A 19,605-nucleotide genomic window follows, 5' to 3' on the forward strand; every position below is an offset into this window, starting at 1 on the left:
CTTCAACAAAGAAAAAAAAAGAACAAGAGTGACTATATATACAATTCGATACACAACTTGTTCCTAATAATATTTCTTGATGCGTTTGCATTTTGATATAACAGGCGTATGAAGCAATTCCACGTGAGGACAACTCACCTAGATCCATCAACAACAAAAATATGAGAACGATAAATGGATAAAAAGTCTTGATCGTAGCAATATCCTCCAGTCAAAGCCAAACAGAATTCTGTTGCACATTCTACGAACCAAATGTTTTGTCGGGAAGCAAGTGAACATAAAGACGGATTCGAGATATGATTTCTTTTTTTTTTTTGTCTTTGATCGCAAATCTGAAAGAAGAATAACTGGCTGGAGTTCATGCGATAAGCTGTGAACGACGTTAAAGAAACTGCGATGGAATTTCGACCAAGCGATCGTCGTCGTCGTGAAGAACGCTAAACAAACCAAGAAAAAACAAAACAAAAGAAGAAGGGAAAAGCTACTGCAAGCAAGCTTGAATTTTCTCAATCCACTCTTGGGCAGAAGCGGCGTCGTTGGCACAGAAATTGTAGGTCCGGCGCTGAGTGCGCACCTCAAAGAGCGTCTTTTCGTCAAACTTTTTCGGTGCTCCTTGCGGGACGGAACCGGATGGCGCGACAGAGACAACGTCGGCTATACAAAAGGAAAAATTAAATATGAATTCACATGATAATTTTTTGTGCTTTTAACTTACCCAAGTCAACAAAGCCTTTACAACATGGATCCTCCATAGAGTCGTAATACCGCAGTTGATGTTTTACCGAGTCCAACACGAACCACCTTTGCTTCCAGGCTTTGAGCAAGGCACCTCGCTTATAAAGGTAGCCTTCGTGTGTGCGATTCTCTGCAATGTTTGGACTAAACTGATCGTAGTGCTGGTGGGACGTAGATGCGTGTGGTGAAACATTGGAACCAACTGAAGAGACGTCCACACTTCCGGGTCGGCCCGATTGGCTAACAGTCGGGGTCGAAGGGCCCCCTCCACCATCTCCTCCACCTCCTAACCCTCCCGATGAGGTCTGGTATTTAGAACAGTGTTTCGGCACAAGATCAATACACTTTTCGTGGCAGTTGTAGCCGCAGTCAGCGCAGCGCATTCCGGTCTTGACGATGCCCCACAAAATGTGCGAGCAAAAATCACAGCTAGTGGGGCTGGAGAAATTATACTTTTCAAAGCGATGCGGGTTGGTGTAAACCTGGGCGACACCTTCCATTCCAACGCCGGCTCCTGCTCCAGCGCCGCTTCCGCCAGGGAAGCGACCTTTCAACAGAATTTCCATTGTCTGTCGTTTGTGAACGTCTCGGGCATGAGCTCTTGCCATCGCCACCAAACTGACTTCCTGTCGAGATGCTGGAAAATCTTGAACCGACGGTTCCATACGATCCCATAGAAGTTTCCATTTTTGTGGCAAATGGCCAAGTTCCGTCTCCAGTCGGCGTATCTCGTCCAGCATGTAGCTAAAGACGTCTGGTACATGATGTTGAACTCCATCATAGCCGAAAGTGACGGTGCGTCGATGGGAGGGTGATGTATTGGGTCCCTCCATCGCTCGAGCCTCTTCTGCTTGGGCCAAATCCATTGCACTGATCTCAAGATCGTAAGGTGAACCGTAAGACAGCTCTTCTGTCAGGAAATAATCCCACAGTACTAGATTTGAGACAGTACAGTACGGCCGGAGCACGAGATTGTCGTTTTCGGATGTATAGCAAAAGTTGTGAAAGATAGGCGATTTGGCAGACTGCTTCTCGATGTAATCGAAAATGGATTGGCCGGCACTCGTAGCAGACGATTGGGAGTTGGAACCACCAGGTAGTATGCGTCCACCGTTAGGAAAAAGACTTGATTCATCATCCGATAGTGTATCGAAGCTGCGATGATGACGTGATAGCGAACCACGCTTGTCTTCGATAGCCATAATTCCTGCATCCACGCGGTCATATTCCGAGTCAAGCAAAAAGGAACGGAAGCGGCATGAAACATGATGATAAGCCAGGAATTTGAGGTAGAACTGATTAAATTCAAAAGACTGAGGAAACTGCCTGTGAATTTGATGAACCTACGAAAAAAGAAATTAGTAAAACAGCCAATAAAATTAAATGGTATCTAAAAACCGTACCATGTCTAGGAACTGCAGAAAGATGGGAGTGAACGAGCTTGAGCCCGAACCCGGAGAATTTGAATTAAGATGGCTTCGATGGGAAAAACGATGGCCAAAGGCCAGCCATTCTTTTTCTATCAGAACTCGAAATCCGTCTATTGTGCGATAATATGGATCCAAGCAGATCTGAGTGATCGATGTCAATTGCGCAGTAACATCCCAGCCCTCTTCCAAGCAAAGCATCACCGATGATCCATTCAAATCCATTAAGTCCACCATCGCCCCAGCGATTTGTAATAAGGTTTGTAATTGCTGTAGCCATTCAGAATTCTCAACTGCTCGATAGAAACTTTGGTCCGGTTCTGAGCTTACTGAGCTGGGTACGCAGGCACGGACTAGCTTTTTAAAAGCTGCAAGAGTTTAAACAAAATATAAGTAGAATGAAGGTAAATGTACTTTTCTGAAGCTCTAAAGGAGACTAACCGTTACGGACGTTGCGAGGTTCGGGAAAATCAACCGGGATGAAATCCGTTTTTGGAAGTGTATCTGTACGAATAGCTTTAATAGTTGTTTTTTCGCCAAAAATGTAAAGAGCAGCTCGTCGTATTGAATGGGTCGATTCCGTCGTTGAAGCTGAATCGCTCTCTGCTCCTGCGATGCCCAATCCACTGTTGCCCCGGAAATGCGGGGAATGGGGTATGGCAAGTGTAGCAGTCCCGCTGCCCGAACGTCGATCCTTTGCGGCACCCCAAAGGCCTACGCTTTTGCGACCGGTATTATGTCGCAATGTACTCATTGCCTTAGAAATTGTTCCACCATGACCAAAGTAGTTGCTCTTTCTGCCCACATCGGGAGTTTCGAGTCCACCTGTTGGCGACACACCACTAGCAGATCCCAATCCGGAATTTCCAACAGTCAAAACGAGAGACGTGATACTCAGCGTACTGTCTGACATTGCCCATGAAGATCCTTCACGTAGGACAGCTACAGGTGTGGCCGTAATGATGGCATTCAAATAACGTTCCTGTTCCAAGCTGGATGAAACAGGGTCATTTGGACCAGGTGGTGCAGTCGCCACGGAGTTCGCATTGGCATTACTTCTCAGCATATTCATTACTCCCTTGACGTGAAAGCTAGCACCTCGCAGAAGAAGTCTAAGAACAAATGACACAATTAAGCAAAACAAAAAAACAATATTAATAAAAGAAAATTTCATTTTTTTTTACCCTTTGGTTCGAGGATGGCGCCAAGTTATAACAGGCAAGCGACCGTGGCGATAGCAACGAGCTACCCTTCCAAGACTTTCATCCGATAAATGGGAAGGAACGACCAGTAAAGCCGGATAGGTGCGGCAAAGGCTGTAATTGCTATTAGCTGTCGAGATCCGGAATGAATCGCCTTTGCCTTTGCCAGGTGTGAGTGTGCCAGTGGTGTTGGGCGAAGGCGCCAGATTCAATCTTTGGTAATCCTTGGAATAGCTGCGCTCAATAACGCGCTCCAGTGTTTTAGGATCGGGCTGTTGAGCCACATTGATGCCTCCCACAGAGCCATTGGGGTTGAGGCTTCTGCCATTAGCTTCATCCATCAAGAGTTCATCTTCTTCTCGCAACAGTGATCCGCTGCCGCTTGTGCTACCTGCGCCAACTGGGGTAACTCCAGGTGGCTGAAGGATGTATTTTTTCCTTTTGGTAGCGCTCTTGGGTTTGAGTCCGACTTGGCGGGCTGTTTTCAAAAGAGTCTTTTTGGCAATTCCTTTCAATGTGGCGCTTTTTTCCTTGCCTTTGTGGATGGGCGTGGCATCCACAATCGTCTGGCCGACAAAGGCAAAGTAATGGAAGACGGAAGGCTGGGGTGGATGACGGACACGATGGATGTATTTCCGCAGTTGCTCGACGCTGTCTAAATTTACCTCTTCATCGAACGCTACTTTCAGCATCTGGAACGTGTTTGAACGTAGCTGAAGACCTTCTTGGAGCCACTGATCCAGATGGCCTAAATACTGGACTGAGATTCGTTTCTCTTTCGTCAATGACGTAACAGGAAAGGCACGTACGACTGTCTGTTCGCAGACAAGTGGGTCGCATGGAGTGCCTTTGAATATGATTCTGTAATTCGTCAGGAAGAGGGCGCCTTCTGCTGGTAGAAGGCCCATTCCGGCCGAGTTGGGGCTTTCTTCGCGTCCGTCTGGCAGTAAATAGACTCGCAATCCTTCCACGAGTAGTCGTTCGCCGTTTAATAAACTTGGCGTAAGAATTTTTGGTTTCTGAATAGGAGGTAATCGCTGAGCTTCTCGACTGACTGTTTCTAGAGTTTCAAGATGCATTGCGACAACTCCAGGAATCATCTGATACAGCGATCGAACATGTTCGGGAGTTACATTTCCTTCATTGCAAACTTTGTCGACGAAACGCGATACGAAGCGAACAACTGCGGTGCCTGTTTCTCCTGCTACGGCCTCTTCGAAACCTGATTCGTCATCGCCACCAGATCGCTCGCTGTCAGCTACGCTCGTGTTCGTAACACTGGCACTGACACTGTCATGTTCTCCGTGCCCTGCAACTGCTCTCTCCCTTCGGCGTCTCTCGCCCGCTTCCAACGGGATCAGAAGGTAGACCATGCGATTGGCATAGTGAATAGCCTGAGAATAGATGGTAGACTCTTCATTCGCTTCCAACTCTAAACGCTGATCAGCGCTCATCGACGGCCATCTCCTCATCTGTTGGGCAGCGATTTCTAGCACTGACATTTCCACTTTGCTCATTTGGATGGCCTCTGCGCTATTAAAAGTCGCATTAGGCTCTGAACGAGGAAGATAGAGAGCTCGAATATCTCGCTGGACATCTTGATAGAATGACGCTTCCCAAAACTGTTGGCTATTGAAAAAAGAAAACGTAAAGAAATTTAGTACTGCGAAGATATGTCCAATGTAATTGGAGCAAGGATTTACCTCTGCCAAACGGGATGGTCTTGAATGCAAGTGTAAGCAAATTGAACTACTCCAGTGCAAAGTTTACGGCAAAAAGAAGTTGCAAGTGGAAGAATTGCCGCTGCCACTCCGTATTCATCCATAACGGAGGTATCCTGCAGAGCGCAGTTTAATAAACGGACGACAAGATCAAATTGAGCTGGATCAAGGATGGCTCGGCTTCCGGCCACGTGGTGACCAAGCTCGGCACATAACGCCAATCTCGCATCATTCGTTTTTAGAGCGCGCAAAACTGCCGAAAATGTTTTTCGGGCATCAGAGATCTTGTTATCGAAGATGCAGTTGATGCAATTCCGCAAGACTTCTAAACGACGAGCAGAGTTGTTGAACAGATGGCGGGAATCTTGAAGACCACTTAAGGGTGGCCCCATAGGGACAAGTCGAGGAGCAGAGGCGGATGATTTCACGGCCGCTTGGACTAGATCGGCGTTGCCTTTGGCTAGGCCTTGGTCAATGCGCTGCTGGATGATATCTGACGATAAACGAGGGAATACCGGCTGATGGATCCGGGTGAAGGCGCCTTCGGTGGGTCTTGGAATCCGTTGCGCAAACGGTTGCGGCGAAGGTTCTTCGTTAGCCGTAAGCTGGGTTGCTAGCTGGCGGATGTGCGTCAGAACAAGTTTTTGATCGTGACTTTCAGCGCGCAGTTGGTCGGCTAAGGCGCTGTATACATCGTCCCAGACATCACAGACACGCCAAGACGGACCACGTTCAGCCACAAAAGTGTTGAAAAACATTCCTAGCACACGGTTAGTGAATTCACAGTCGACTAAACCACGATGGCCAAGAAAAGCCGCCTTATGGAAAGTAATGACTGGTTTCGGATGTATGCGCAATATAGTAAGACAATGGCGATATCCTTATTTTGGGCAAAAAGAAAATCGATTAAAATAATACGTTACAAATTTGATTGGATAGGGTTTACCTTGTAAGAGATGGGCCAATGACCGAATGAAAATGGCGCGAATTTCTTTGTCTTGGGAAAAAGAATCCGACTTGGGAACAGAAGAGACAGGGAATGCCGAATCGGCGCTGCGTAGCTCTGGCTGAAGGACCATGCTTAGGGCTTCATGAACTTGCGTGAGCAGTGGTTCGGGCAAGAGAGGAACACTTATGCTTCCGGGTATGTTGACAGACCCTCCATCGAGATCTGCCACGACAACGTCCATCAGTTCGGGCACTTGGTTCCGCAAAGATGAGTGGACCCCCATAATGAAAAGTGTTGGTGACGAGAGGACTTCGACAATGGAAGCCGGCAAAATGGGAATGTAGACGTAGGCGTAACGGAAGGGGAACATAATTGCAGTTAGTGCGTGGCAAGCCTCATTCAGACGCGCGTGGCTGCTCGAGTGAAACAGCACTTTCTGATCCGTCAACGCGGCCGAAAAGACAGCTAGCGTGTTCTTTATGCCTAATTGCTGGAACAACCGCGTAACTGTCGAACCGGTAACGGGCAATGTTGGACTAGCCGGTGGCTGGAGGTACTGCTTATCCTTCGCGCCAATACTGAAATGGATCTGAGGTCCACCCGCAGACGGGACATAAACGCAACCCAGCAAATTGCCAATTAGGGTTTCCAGTGGTAGTCCCATGTTTTCAATGTGCACTGTATAAATGATTCCTAAGCTACAAAGACAAAGAATGGAACAATGATTAATGAAAAAAAAACATTTGTAAAATGAAAAATAATGGCTATTGCAAATATAGCAGAAGAGAATGTTTCATTACCAGTTACGGAAAGTCTCTGGATAGTTGTGCCTTGAGACAAGAACAAGGCATGTTGGGGCATACATAATGCTGTGGTGAGTACTTGTGGACGAAAGAGAGCGGTTAAGCCCAAGCAACTGAAAATTTCTAAAGTCAGTTGCAGAATCTTCTTCTTCATCAATTTTAGATGGAGTAATTGAAACGGCTTCATTGAAACTCAAGCAGGCACAATAGTGCCGATTGCCATCAATTCCTGTGAGGACCGAGATGAAGAACCGTGGTTCTTGCTGTTCTGATGAAAGCATCCATCCTAGTGGCTGGCAGAACAGTTCAATCCCTGGAATGAATGGTGTGTCTTCCCAATCTTTCTCAGGGAATCGCTGGATAATTTTTCCTTGGCTGAAGCCACCACCTAATTGGAATGATCATTTAAATAAAAATTTACTTTATTTTTATAAGACACTAGAAGAACAATCAAATCCTGGTGTAAAAATCAGCCTACTCAACTAAGCGAACTTGTATCCACACAACTAAGATTGTTTTTGGCAAGTAGGGTGAAATGAAACACTTCACCCAATAGCATGAATTAACTTACGGTCTTTGTCATGGTCGTATCCAGTAACGATGAAATAGTCGACTAAACGTGACATTTTGATTTTCTACATAACACCAGGCGCGAATTATCACTGGAGATAACGTCACAATTTGACATTTCTACACGATTGGCTATTGCCAGCCGCCATTTTTCGAAGGCCGTAATAGGGTCGAAGGGTGCGTTCGCAACAACAGAGTTTCCTTCTGCAAGAGGCAAGAGCCAAGAAGCAAGAAGTCCAAGAACCCAAGAAGCAAGCACTGAATTTCAATTCTCAATTGCTTAAGGCGCTCAAGGGCATTCGTCGGATGCGCAAGAACGCCGAATTATGTGACTATCGGCAGAGTCACAGAATAATTTTGAAAACTCCATTAGCAGAGATACTGCTAAAATAAAATGATTGATAACTCGAGAATCTTTATCGTTTCCGATCATATCTCTCAGTGTATAGGCCTGGCCTTCGCAGACATTGTTCGCATGTGCCATTCTCGTACCGAAGGTCTAAGAACCTAATTATATAGAATGCAGTTATATAGATGGCAATCCGTTTTAACCAAAATAAAAATTAAAAATATTGGCCTTTTTTCTGTTATACTGCTAACGCCATCTACCGGTCACATTTCTAGTTAATTCTCTACATACACTGACCGAAAAAAATTTTAAGCCCGACTTTTCTCGGTCGGGCTTAAAAAATATTTCTGAAAAAACTGACACTCACCGGAATTGGTTGAGTATCACAGGATATACTCAAAGTTAAATACTGATTCCGGGAAAATTGCTATTTTTGTTATGAAGTTAATCGTTTTTTAAATACACAGAGTATTTTACGCAATGCTAGCGCGCTAGTACGTTACAGCGCTAGCGCGCTGCAGCAGACATTCGGTGAGCAAAACGGTTTGCCATAATAAAATGCAGATATGGGTAGCATTACTCGTGGCGTTCGTTGCGGACTTTTAAAGAACCCTCTTATGTTCTGCTCTCAGCTAACCTCTAGTATTTATCAGTAAAAAGTGAGCTTGTTTTTGCCTTATAAATTTCAGGAAAAAAACTAACAAACAAACAAAAATAAAGATATAAAAAACAAACATTTGATGGTTTAAGAACAGAATTGTGAAACTGACTATCAGGAGAATATAAGTTTTACCCAATCTTTCTACTATCATATGTATTATATAAACTTAGACGAGAAACTTATTTATATCACAATATTTTATAGCACGACAATAAAAAATTTATATCCTTTTTCGCTGATTAATACATCTGTGATCTATAGGATTAATTTCAGTATTGAGGTTGTCAACATATATGAAATCCAACCTTTTGTAATTCAGAAGTTGTGCAGCCATAATTGATCCTGAAAGCCTCTGAAAAGAAGAATGCATGACAGGTAAATAGTATTAAAACACTCCATAAGTATCTGTCATCCGTGTTCTTTCGAAAGAATTATTTCTAGGGAATGTGAGTGAAAGAACCCATATTTGAGATTTGTGAGAACCAACGTACGAGTAGGATGCCTTTTTAGGTATTAGCAACTGTATGCAAACAATTTGCAAGATATGTATTTGTTCTATTCTTGACTGAACATAGAAAGTCACTTACAGCATGCATTTATCGCTAACACTAAAACTAAAACATTTACTTTCCATCTCAGTTAGTATACGAAACCATGACCTTTGATTTTGGCTGTCAGTGCTTTAGAACAAAGATATTGTATGATAAACCAAAGATCCTGACGAAGTTGTCTACGCTATTTTTTGAAGCTTGTGAAACTATCTGTTAATAAGTCTGAAATCATGCAAAACCAATAGTTCTGCGGTAGAGCGTCTGCATTCTGAAGTCGAAAGTCTAGAGTTCGAGTCAAATCAGAGAAATGTTCTATGTAGTAGGATGTGGATTCATAATGAATCAGTATATTGTGAATTGGACGCATTAAAATATAATTACAAATGCAAATAGGTTTCCCTCAAAAAACATGGAAAAATAGTTAATGATTTATCAAGACTCGTTGTTCTATGGTTGAGCATCGGCATCGCATGCCAGATTATAAAGGGTCGATCCCCAACAGTGTCAAAGAATTTGAGCAATGAAATATGTACGTAACTTCAAATATCTAATACGATGTTTCACTTGAATAGAAATCCATTTCATTTATAGCATGCATTTTAAGACGGAAATATTAATTTGCGTTGGGGCGCACTATAGTATTATTACTTGTGCAAATAGGTTATCTTTAAAACACATGGGAAAATGGTTAGAGTGTTTTCAAGACTCATGGCTCAGTGGTTGAGCATCGGCATTGAAATCCAAAGGTTGAGGGTTGAACTCTCGAAAGAGTCAAATGAATAACTATGATAGTTTCAGTTGTAACCAACTTATAAACAAATGCATATACTATCAAATGTATCAAGCACCAAGCAAACGTTATTCCTAATGTTGGAATAAATGTCCATTACTATGATCTATCTAGAAAGAACTTAATGGCTACGGTTTAAATCCGTTGTATAGTAGTAGTATAAATATACAAGTTTATAAACACTCAATAATGAGGAAAATAACTTATTTATTAAAATTTGTTACTGGTTACGAGATTAACTGTTAGTAAAATATCCGTTCGCGTGCTTCGCACGATGTTTCCCAACTCGACTGGCCCCGTGACACCTGGGAAGGTAGGAAGCCTTTGGAATCGGACACCTGACTGGGGTTCGAACCACGAACCTTGGAGTTGTGAAGCGGACGCCTCTCCTTTCTGGCATCCGCCCCCCTATATCCCCCCCCCCCCCCCATTGGGATTTGGTTTTCTATTGACTCGTCGCCATAGCTACATTAATGTGTTGAAGATATAGATCTTTAAGTTATGTTCATTGTAGCTCAGTGGTACAGCATTGGAACGTTAGCTGGGTACCTTGGGTTCAAATCCACGATTGTAAATATGTAACTTCAGAGAATGTAGAGGGTTGCTCTCAAATAGGTTGAAGAAATAAATTATTGCTTTTTTTTCACATTGATAAATTGACTTGTATATAACCATATACTATGATGTGTTACTCGTCTGAATCGTATTGTTTCACTTTATCAAGTAAGACCTTTACGATTTTACACACCTTTGCTGAAGCATTATTAATTATACTCATACAAGATTTTATATGAGTGGAAGTTTCACGAATGAATTTGTTATCACATCAGAATGTTACTTGACTCTTTTGGGGATCGAACACCTGATCTTCGGCATACCCCGCCGATGCTCAACCGTTGAGCCATGATTCATGTACTTAATGATGATTCGTTTTCTTGTTTTTTTAAGGAAATCTATTTCATTTGAAAAAATTTTGCAATCGTTTGCATGTGACGCCTCATGTGAGGTTTGAACACACAACCTTCGGCACCGCAGACGGAGGCTCTACCAACTAGCCATAAACACCATGAACTTCGATTACTTATTCTTATATAAATACGAGTTGCACAGACTTCAATATCTTTCTAATTTCAACAACCAAGTCGTACAGACACAGCGAAAAACTAAACATGACTCACAGCTCAACCGTTGAGCACCGGCATCGCACGCCGAATGTATAGGGATCAAACCTCGATGAGTCTAAATTAGGACAACGTCTGATAGGACAACTGCAGAGCAAACACCAAGACACTAAAAAAGACACAATAAAATCAACAAGTTTAAAGTAGGACAATGTCTGATAAGACAAGTGCAGAGCAAACACCAAGTAAATTTTTTTGTAAATTTTAATTTAATTTTTTGTAAACCACACCCATTTTCGGCAGTCTTTATGTAATATTAATCAAAGCCACATTTACCACTATGAAATGGATGTTGAAAAGCAAATAAAAACCTGTTGAGATGGATATCAGGAGAATCAGAATAGATCTCAATCAACTTCAGTTATTTTTTCCCTATCATACTTAGTGATATAGCATAATAGTTATACCTGCCTCAATTCACAATCATAGACCAATGGAAAAGAAAACAGAAATGTAGCTGTGAAAGCAGATCACTTCAGAACACAGGATCAGGTATAGATCATCCAAGAGTAGATACCCCCCCCCCCCCCCCCCAAAAAAAAAGAAAAAATGTCGGCCTTACTTCTGTTTTACTGCTGCCCACCGTTAGATGGCGATAGCAGTGAAATAGAAAAAAAAGGCCGATATTTTTTTTTGGGGGGGGGGGGTTAAATATATGGCAATATGGCAATCTATGGCAATCCGTTTTACATAAAAAAAAAAAAAAATGTCGGAAAAAAAAAAAATCGCACTTTTTTCTTTTTTTCCGACACGTAGCCATCTACCGCTCAGACTCGTTATTACTGGCATAGGCAATTTCAGTCCATTGGATGCCATTCGCAGTTAGTTCAGTAGCGTGGATGGAGAGAATGACGCGTTGCTGGAGGAACAATTGAAAAATGGATAAGATAATACAACAAAAGGATGGTAAGTATCAACATTATTATATTGGTTTTCAATTATTAATTATTGTTTATTACATCAAATTATGAAGCTGCAGGCCCAATTATTGGAACAACACAAAATATTAGATAACAGCAAAGCTAAGGATGGTAAGGGCTTATACGTAATGATTCTATTTATTTACTTTTATTCATTTGTGTTTTGTAGCTCAAATTTTGAGTCTACAAGCTCAGCTAGGGGAAAAGAACAAATTGGAATGGAACAGTTTCCAAACAGTGAAGGAGGTTTTTCCAAACTCATCCCTAACTGAACATGAGGATGAATTGGCATTAGGCGAACACAGTCAGGTACCTAAACTTTTCAAATAAGAATTCAAAATAAGTATAGAATTTTAACAAACAATTATTTATTGTTTAGTTATTCAGTCTACCACCTGACAGCGTGTTAAAGTTAAATTCTGTTAGTGCTGCACTAAAAGAATTGTTAGTAATAAGTCCATGCAGCGAAGGAATTGAACAATTGTGGGACCGTATTTGGGCTGAAAATGGGTGTGGTACGGAAACCCAGAAATAGCACGAGTTCAACATAAAACATGAATTAGGTACTTTTCGGTTCTTTGTCTATCGAAACAGTATTTTTAATGCTATTATTTTGCATTCACAGAATTCTAGTGGGGGATCAAGTCAAGTCTAGAAGTGTTACAGGATGGAAGAGTGAGCCTACAGTTGAAAAACACTGAAAGTGCATTACCATTAAGGTATGAGGTAAAGTAATAGAGTATGCAAATTGTCTAATGAGAAGTACCATCTTGTGTGAATGAATCCTGTGTAACAGCAATCCTTTATAGTTCTGTTATAGCTAGAAGCCTCAAATAATTCTGCTTCTCTTGTTAAAGAACAACTTGTTCTTTACACTCAGAGTGTTGGTGAAGCTGGGTACTTAAATGGCCCTAAAGATGTTTCACTTCACTGGCATTGCAGCGATGAACATCATACATGGACTCTTTAGGTATGAAAGGAATTTTCTTGAAAAATTTTGAATTTATGATGAAGCTTTTCTCCTCCTTTTTGCCAACCATGTCTAATCTACAAAAAAAAATTTATCCAATAGGAAAGGATTTTCAGCATACTGGGAACACAACTATCAACAATGCAACATTCTAGGGGTGTTATTTTATCCTTCAAGAGCCTTATACAATGATTTTCATCTACAATTTGTATGGCCTTTCCCGAGCTTCTGCCAGAAGTTGAATCTATGAGTCATGTAAGTCACATGAGCAACAATTGAGATGCTTAATGGTGTTGTTTTTCTTTTCTCAGTGTAGGTTAATAGTAACATTGGATCTGAAAAAAAACTTGGTTGGGGCATGACACTGAATAAATTGTAATGATTGGATGGATGACATGATATTTCTATACTTCATTCGGATTCCCGAGACGGTATTTGATATTTAAAAAATTGAAGTGCATATCTGGGCTCCCTTCTTTTCTGAAGCCCCGTTTCCCCTTGACTCATAATAAGCCCGTAGGGGGTCATGCCCCTACTGTACGGTATATATAAAAACAACATATACCGAGGTTTGGAGGGCTCTGGCCGGAAAGGGGACGTGGGGTGCCGCTTCGTCCGATGATGTGTTCACGGAGGGTGACGTGGCTGCCCACAAATCCGAACTAAAGGTTAATCGCTCCTGTAAAAATGTTCCAAATCTTCAGCTCTTCTTCCGGCTTCTCTTAGCCAATCACCGGGTAATCTCCCCGGTGGGTCAACAAGGCAGTGTCTCCCCCTGCCTGGGTTGACGGCAACTTTTGAAAGGGCTATTGTGCCTTTTTAAAGTTGCAAAAATAATTGTAATGTGCAGAGAATTGTCAATAAAATTTTTTTTTATAAAATGTTTTTTGCAAAATTCGTTTCTTTCATTGTCTGTATTTGCTGTGTTCACACGTTACACTTTTTATATTTAGCTTGCTTAGTTCACCTTTATTGTTTTTGTCACCTTTGATGGTAAGTATTGTTTCCATTGGTTTATCGTTTATCTGTAAGTATTATTTATTACACTCTTTGAATTCTTCAACTTAGATTTAAGGAACAATCTGGATATTTTATGAAGTAATTTTGTATTTTGTTTTACTCGTATGGGAACCGATCCCCAGACATTCAGCGTGCAACGCCAATGCTCTAACATTGAGCCACGAGATATATCTAATTTATTATCGCATATCATATGTTATCGTCTAGGATGTTTATGCAGTCTTTCACAACTATATGTTTATCTTTCTATTGCTTCCATAAGGTTCTTAGCTCTGTGGTAGAGCTTTTATCTGCGATACCTGTTACCCTGGGTTCAAACCTCAGTAGATGTGTAAAAATGAAGTAGAATAATGTAGAAGAGTATATTGCAGAATTGCATTTCAGTTTTATTCTAAGTGTAAATGCAAGTCCACAAGTGACTAGAAAAAAAACCAATTTAAAATTATATGATTCGTGGCTCATTGGTAGAGCATCGGCGAGGTATGCCGAACATCCAAGGTTCGATTCCTGGATAATAATAGAATGCTTACAGATAAACGATAAACCAATACCCGTCACCTTACCATCTAATGTGACAAAAACAAATAAAGCAAAGCCAAAAAAAAATTGATAAATGCAATGTGTGAACAAAGCTAACACAGACAATGAAAGAAACGAATTTTGCAAAAAACATTTTATAAAAAAAATTTTATTGACAATTCTCTGCACATTACAATTATTTTTGCAACTTTAAAAAGGCACAATAGCCCTTTCAAAAGTTGCCGTCAACCCAGGCAGGGGGAGACACTGCCTTGTTGACCCACCGGGGAGATTACCCGGTGATTGGCTAAGAGAAGCCGGAAGAAGAGCTGAAGATTTGGAACATTTTTACAGGAGCGATTAACCTTTAGTTCGGATTTGTGGGCAGCCACGTCACCCTCCGTGAACACATCATCGGACGAAGCGGCACCCCACGTCCCCTTTCCGGCCAGAGCCCTCCAAACCTCGGTATATGTTGTTTTTATATATACCGTACAGTAGGGGCATGACCCCCTACGGGCTTATTATGAGTCAAGGGGAAACGGGGCTTCAGAAAAGAAGGGAGCCCAGATATGCACTTCAATTTTTTAAATATCAAATACCGTCTGGGGAATCCGAATTAAGTATAGCAATGTCATGTCATCCATCCAATCAATACAATTTATTCAGTGTCTTGCCCCAACCAAGAATCTTTTCAGATCCAATGTTACTATTAACCTATATTGAGAAAAGAAAAACAACACCGTTAAACACATCAATTGTTGATCATGGAACTTACATGACTCATAGATTCAACTTCTGGTGGAAGCTTGGGAAAGGACATACAAATTGCAGATTAACTTCATTGTATAAGGCTCTTGAATGATAAACTAGCACCTGTAGAATGTTGCATTGTTGATAGTTGTGTTCCCAGTACATGAAAATCCTTTCCTATTGGATAAAATTTTTTTTGGTAGATAAGACCTGGTTGGCAAAAAGGAGGAGAAATTCTTCGTCATAAATTCAAAATTATTTGAAGAAAAATCCTTTCATACCTAAAGAGTCCATGTATGATGTTCATCTCTGCAATAGCAGCAAAATTAAAACATCTTTAGGGCCATTTAAGTACCCAGTTTCCCCAACACTCTGAACGTAAAGGACAAGTTGTTCTTTAGACAGAGAAGCAGAATTATTTGAGGCTTCTAGCTGTGACAGAACTATAAAGGATTGCTGTTGTACTGGATTCATTAACACAAGATGGTACTTCTCATTAGGCAATTTGCATTACTCTATTAATTTACCTCACACCTTACGGTAATGCACTCTCAGTGTTTTTTCATCTGTAGGCTCACTCTTCCATCCTGTAACACTTGCAGACTTGATTTGATCCCCCGTTAAAATCTGTGAATGCAAAATAATAGCATTAAAAATACTTTTTCGATAGACAAAAAACCGAAAAGTACCTAATCCATGTTTCATGTTGAACTTGTGCTATTTCTGGGTTTCTGTACCACACCCATTTTCGGCCCAAATACGTTCCCACAATTGTTCAGTTCCTTCACTGCATGAGCTTATTACTAACGATTCTTTTAGTGCAGCACTAACAGAATTTAAATTTAACACACTGTCATGTGGTGGACTGAATAAGTAAGCAATAAATAACTGTTTTTTAAAATTCTATACTTATTTTGAATTCTTATTTGAAAACTTTAGGTACCTGGCTGTGTTCGCCTAATGCCAACTCATCCTCACGTTCAGTTAGAGATGAGTTTTGAAAAACCTCCTTCACTGTTTGGAAACTGTTCCGTTCCAATTTGTTCTTTTCCCCTAGCTGAGCTTGAAGACTCAAAATTTGAGCTACAAAACACGAATGAATAAAAGCAAATAAATAGAATCATTACGTGTTAGGCCTACGATCCTTAGCTTTGTTATCTAATATTTTGTGTTGTTCCAATAACTGGGCCTGCAGCTTCATAATTTGATCTAATAAACAATAATTAATAATTGAAAACCAATATAATAATGTTTATACTTACCATTTTTTTGTTTTATTATCTTATCCATTTTTCAATTGTTCCTCCAGCCACGCGTTGTTCTCCAGCCACGCTACTCAATTAACTGCTAATGGGATACAATTAACTCAAATTGCTTACATGCCTGTAATAACGAAACCGACTGATAGATGGCTACGGATAGAAAAAAGAGAAAAAAGTGCGATTTTTTTTTTTTTTTCCGCCATTTTTTTTTTTTTTTTCATGTAAAACGGATTGCCATATTGCCATATAAAACGGATTGCCATAGTAATTCCCCCCCCCCCCAAAGAAGGCATTTTTTCTTTTTTACAGCTATCGCCATCTATCGGCCAGGTTCTAATTAAGTCTGTAAATACAACTTTACATATTCTAACCATATAAATAAATCATTTTTTAAATTAATAACTTTACTTAATTTACATATAACTAATCCTTATTTTATTTTGTTATATTCTATTTCCTTAACTTAATACATCCTTAACAGTCGACTTATGGAACTCTTCCACAACCTATTTGACGTAGACAACTCGGCATCACACAGACTTTAGTGACGAATGTTTGCATAGGTTTTGGTTCCTTTTGTTGCCTTCGTAGTATTCCAAGGACTCACATTCACAGTGTGCATTTTCATTTCAGGAACATTAAAGTAATCCAGCAATCAAGGGTAGGATAAATATTTCACGTTTTTTTTCTACCATGTTCCAGCATAACCAGTTTTGGCACAGCCTCAGAGACTGTCCTGCCCTTGCATCGTACATATCATTTTAGATTTGTTTGTGGTTAATATCTGATTATATAATTGTTTACTTGTTTTTTTTTTTTAATTTTTCCCATTAACTGTTTCCTTAAACAAAATGAATTTGTTCTATATTCAAGTATCTGGTTAGCAAAATAAACATGTAATAAAATTTTCAAACAGACATTGCATGTAAGTTCCAAGATGTTCTTCGATAAGAATTTTGGTTTTGGATTACTCGAAATAAGCCAACCAAGTGAACGACATTGAGTTAATCCTAACTCTCTTCAACTTCAGTAGGCAAGGCAGCAAATCCAGGTTTATCGCCGAACTGCGAATAGATTAAATTAGATCTACAAGTAATAAGAACTACCTAGGTCTAAACTTGCTCGGCGCATATCTCGACTAGCAAAGCCCCTCGAGTCGAAGGGGCGCTAAAGTCGTAACCCATTCCACTCACACCTGAGACCATCGCTTGCATGAATGGCGGGACATCGGCGTTGGACGCAAAAATACGTAGGATTATTAATAACGAACACAAGGCCAGAGAAATATAATTAGATGTCAAACTGGAGTAGGTTCTTACCTTAGTTAAAAAAGACACAAACTTTCCAGCGTTAGGGCCATCTCTTTCTTGGTCGAAGAAGCTTATTGATTTTCCAACATTTCCCACGCAGCCCGTTCGACCAACACGATGAACATACTCTTCAATATCAGTTGGCAAGTCATAATTTACGACATAGTTGACGACGGCAATATCTAGGAAAAACAATACAAAATCAAATACGTAAAAAACGAACGAAGAACCCAGACACTATTACCTAAACCACGGACAGCAACATTAGTAACCACGAGAATATTCCTACCATTTCTGAAGTCACGAAGCTTGCTTACGCTGACTCTGAAGACGATCACCATGGATGCTGGTAGACTAGATATTTAAAGTTAAGACACCTTGACCAATTCACAACAGGTTTAATTCTTACTTGTAAGATGTTATTGCAGAAAAATGCAGATACGAAATCCGCCGTGATTTTGGTGTTGACAAAACGATAGTCTTGGCATCACCGAGATGTTGTAAAACTTCGATCAGCTTAGTTCTCTTATCTCTTTTCGCGCACTGAACAAACAGCTATTGAACATCCGGATTCGTGCCACCGACAATGCCTGTTGTGACGAATATGTAGTCTTCCATGTACGTCACAGCCAGCGCTCCCTTCCCCTTTCCCTACAGAGAAACAAATAGTATTACATCAGACAAATCTCATACTCAAAAGCCATCGAGAACATACTTTCGGATGCATCGTTGGATGGTTGATAAAAATTATAGTTTCAATATTGGGGCCGAAACCCATATCAAGCATTCGATCAGCTTCGTCCAAAATTTAAAACCTGACCCCGAGAAGTAAAATACTCCACGGTCGAGAAAATCCTTGCGTCGCCCCGCGGTCCCGACAAGAATATTGCACCCAGCTTGAAGATTTGATCGCTGATGGCTCGTGACAGTTCCTCCATATATAATCACAGACTTTAAAACCGAACTGTAGGAGAATTTACACGCCTCGCGGTGAATTTGAATGGGCAATTCACGAGCGGGTGCGACAATTACAACTTCTGGCTTTTGAACCATGGCATGAGACGCACCAGCAACATCTTGTTCTAACAATATGTTCATAACCGGTACCAAGTACGCCACCTGCATGAAAAAATGTTAAATTTAAGATGACTTAATCAACGAACATCACGAAGGGGTTGTTAAGTATCTTAGATGCAATTGGACCTTTTAGTAGTCGCAATCACCGGCGTGCCCAAACAAAATTACTTTTACTTCAACTTACCCAGTTCATACCGACCCATTTGAATCAAGTCAGTACAAGGGCATCAAGGTTTCAAAATTATACAGCGTTAATTAATTGGATTGCCGTTTTGCCGGAGCACATGACAGCACAAGCAATCAAATCTCTTTTGGCAAGAATAACTGTAACTGAAGCTTTCTGTACAGGTGTTGGTTTTATGTAGCCAGAATTCTTAATGTTTTGAAGTAGTAGTTGGCGCAGGCCGGCTTCTTAGAATGGTGTTATGTATTGAGGTACATCTTTTCCTGTAACCTAAAGCAAACCTAATAGATATTTTTAAATCACAAAATACAGTTTCGAGAAATGGCTTACCTGAAGGACAACTTTATCAAAATTGTTAAAGAGTTCCCACACAGACGATGCCCTTAAATAGTTCCTTTTCATCGCATGTCACAGCTTCCAGAATGTATTGCTCACATTGCTTTCCATCTTCTGTCAATTCACTGAAGAGATTTGTGTAGCTTTTCTTGGTGTGGCCAGCTTCATTACACTAGAAGTAAAACAATGAACACTGGAACGTAAAATATTTTTGTGAAGATACAATTGATGCTTACATTGTAACAGTTGCTGCCACCAATGCATCCTCCTTGAGGAAAATCCCTTGCTACGTTGCCCTCTTCTTCGTTAAAAATG

At 40.8% G+C, this 19,605-nt stretch overlaps 1 protein-coding gene, 2 long non-coding RNA genes and 1 pseudogene across 4 annotated transcripts; 1 reads left to right on the forward strand and 3 right to left on the reverse strand.

The window, feature by feature from the left end:
* Positions 1-300: 300 nt before the first annotated feature.
* LOC130687240 (myotubularin-related protein 5-like) lies at positions 301-7,613 on the reverse strand. Of its 2 annotated transcripts, XM_059495161.1 has the most exons (10): positions 7,409-7,613; positions 6,835-7,225; positions 6,032-6,732; positions 5,068-5,965; positions 3,347-4,993; positions 3,066-3,274; positions 2,604-2,987; positions 2,139-2,530; positions 716-2,078; positions 301-654 (listed from the first exon to the last, which is right to left on the reverse strand). In XM_059495161.1, the coding sequence occupies exons 1-10, from the start codon at positions 7,461-7,463 to the stop codon at positions 482-484; spliced, it is 6,213 nt and encodes a 2,070-aa protein (XP_059351144.1). In that variant the 5' UTR covers positions 7,464-7,613; the 3' UTR covers positions 301-481. The 2 variants fall into 2 exon arrangements, with proteins under 2 accessions (XP_059351144.1, XP_057366365.1); XM_057510382.2 differs by having other exon boundaries at positions 2,604-3,274.
* Positions 7,614-12,276: 4,663 nt separating this feature from the next.
* LOC130687310 (uncharacterized) lies at positions 12,277-13,190 on the forward strand. The gene is made up of 3 exons (XR_009000107.2): positions 12,277-12,422; positions 12,485-12,829; positions 12,932-13,190. It is a non-coding gene; the product is annotated as an uncharacterized LOC130687310 (long non-coding RNA).
* Positions 13,191-14,632: 1,442 nt separating this feature from the next.
* On the reverse strand, positions 14,633-15,973 carry LOC130687311 (uncharacterized). Its single transcript, XR_009000108.2, has 3 exons — positions 15,811-15,973; positions 15,403-15,748; positions 14,633-15,331 (listed from the first exon to the last, which is right to left on the reverse strand). It is a non-coding gene; the product is annotated as an uncharacterized LOC130687311 (long non-coding RNA).
* A 1,257-nt stretch (positions 15,974-17,230) lies between these two features.
* LOC130687546 (probable ATP-dependent RNA helicase DDX4) lies at positions 17,231-18,471 on the reverse strand (annotated as a pseudogene).
* Positions 18,472-19,605: the final 1,134 nt, after the last annotated feature.

The sequence above is a fragment of the Daphnia carinata genome, chromosome 4 (genome assembly GCF_022539665.2).
Source record: "Daphnia carinata strain CSIRO-1 chromosome 4, CSIRO_AGI_Dcar_HiC_V3, whole genome shotgun sequence".
Classification (NCBI taxonomy): domain Eukaryota; kingdom Metazoa; phylum Arthropoda; class Branchiopoda; order Diplostraca; family Daphniidae; genus Daphnia; species Daphnia carinata.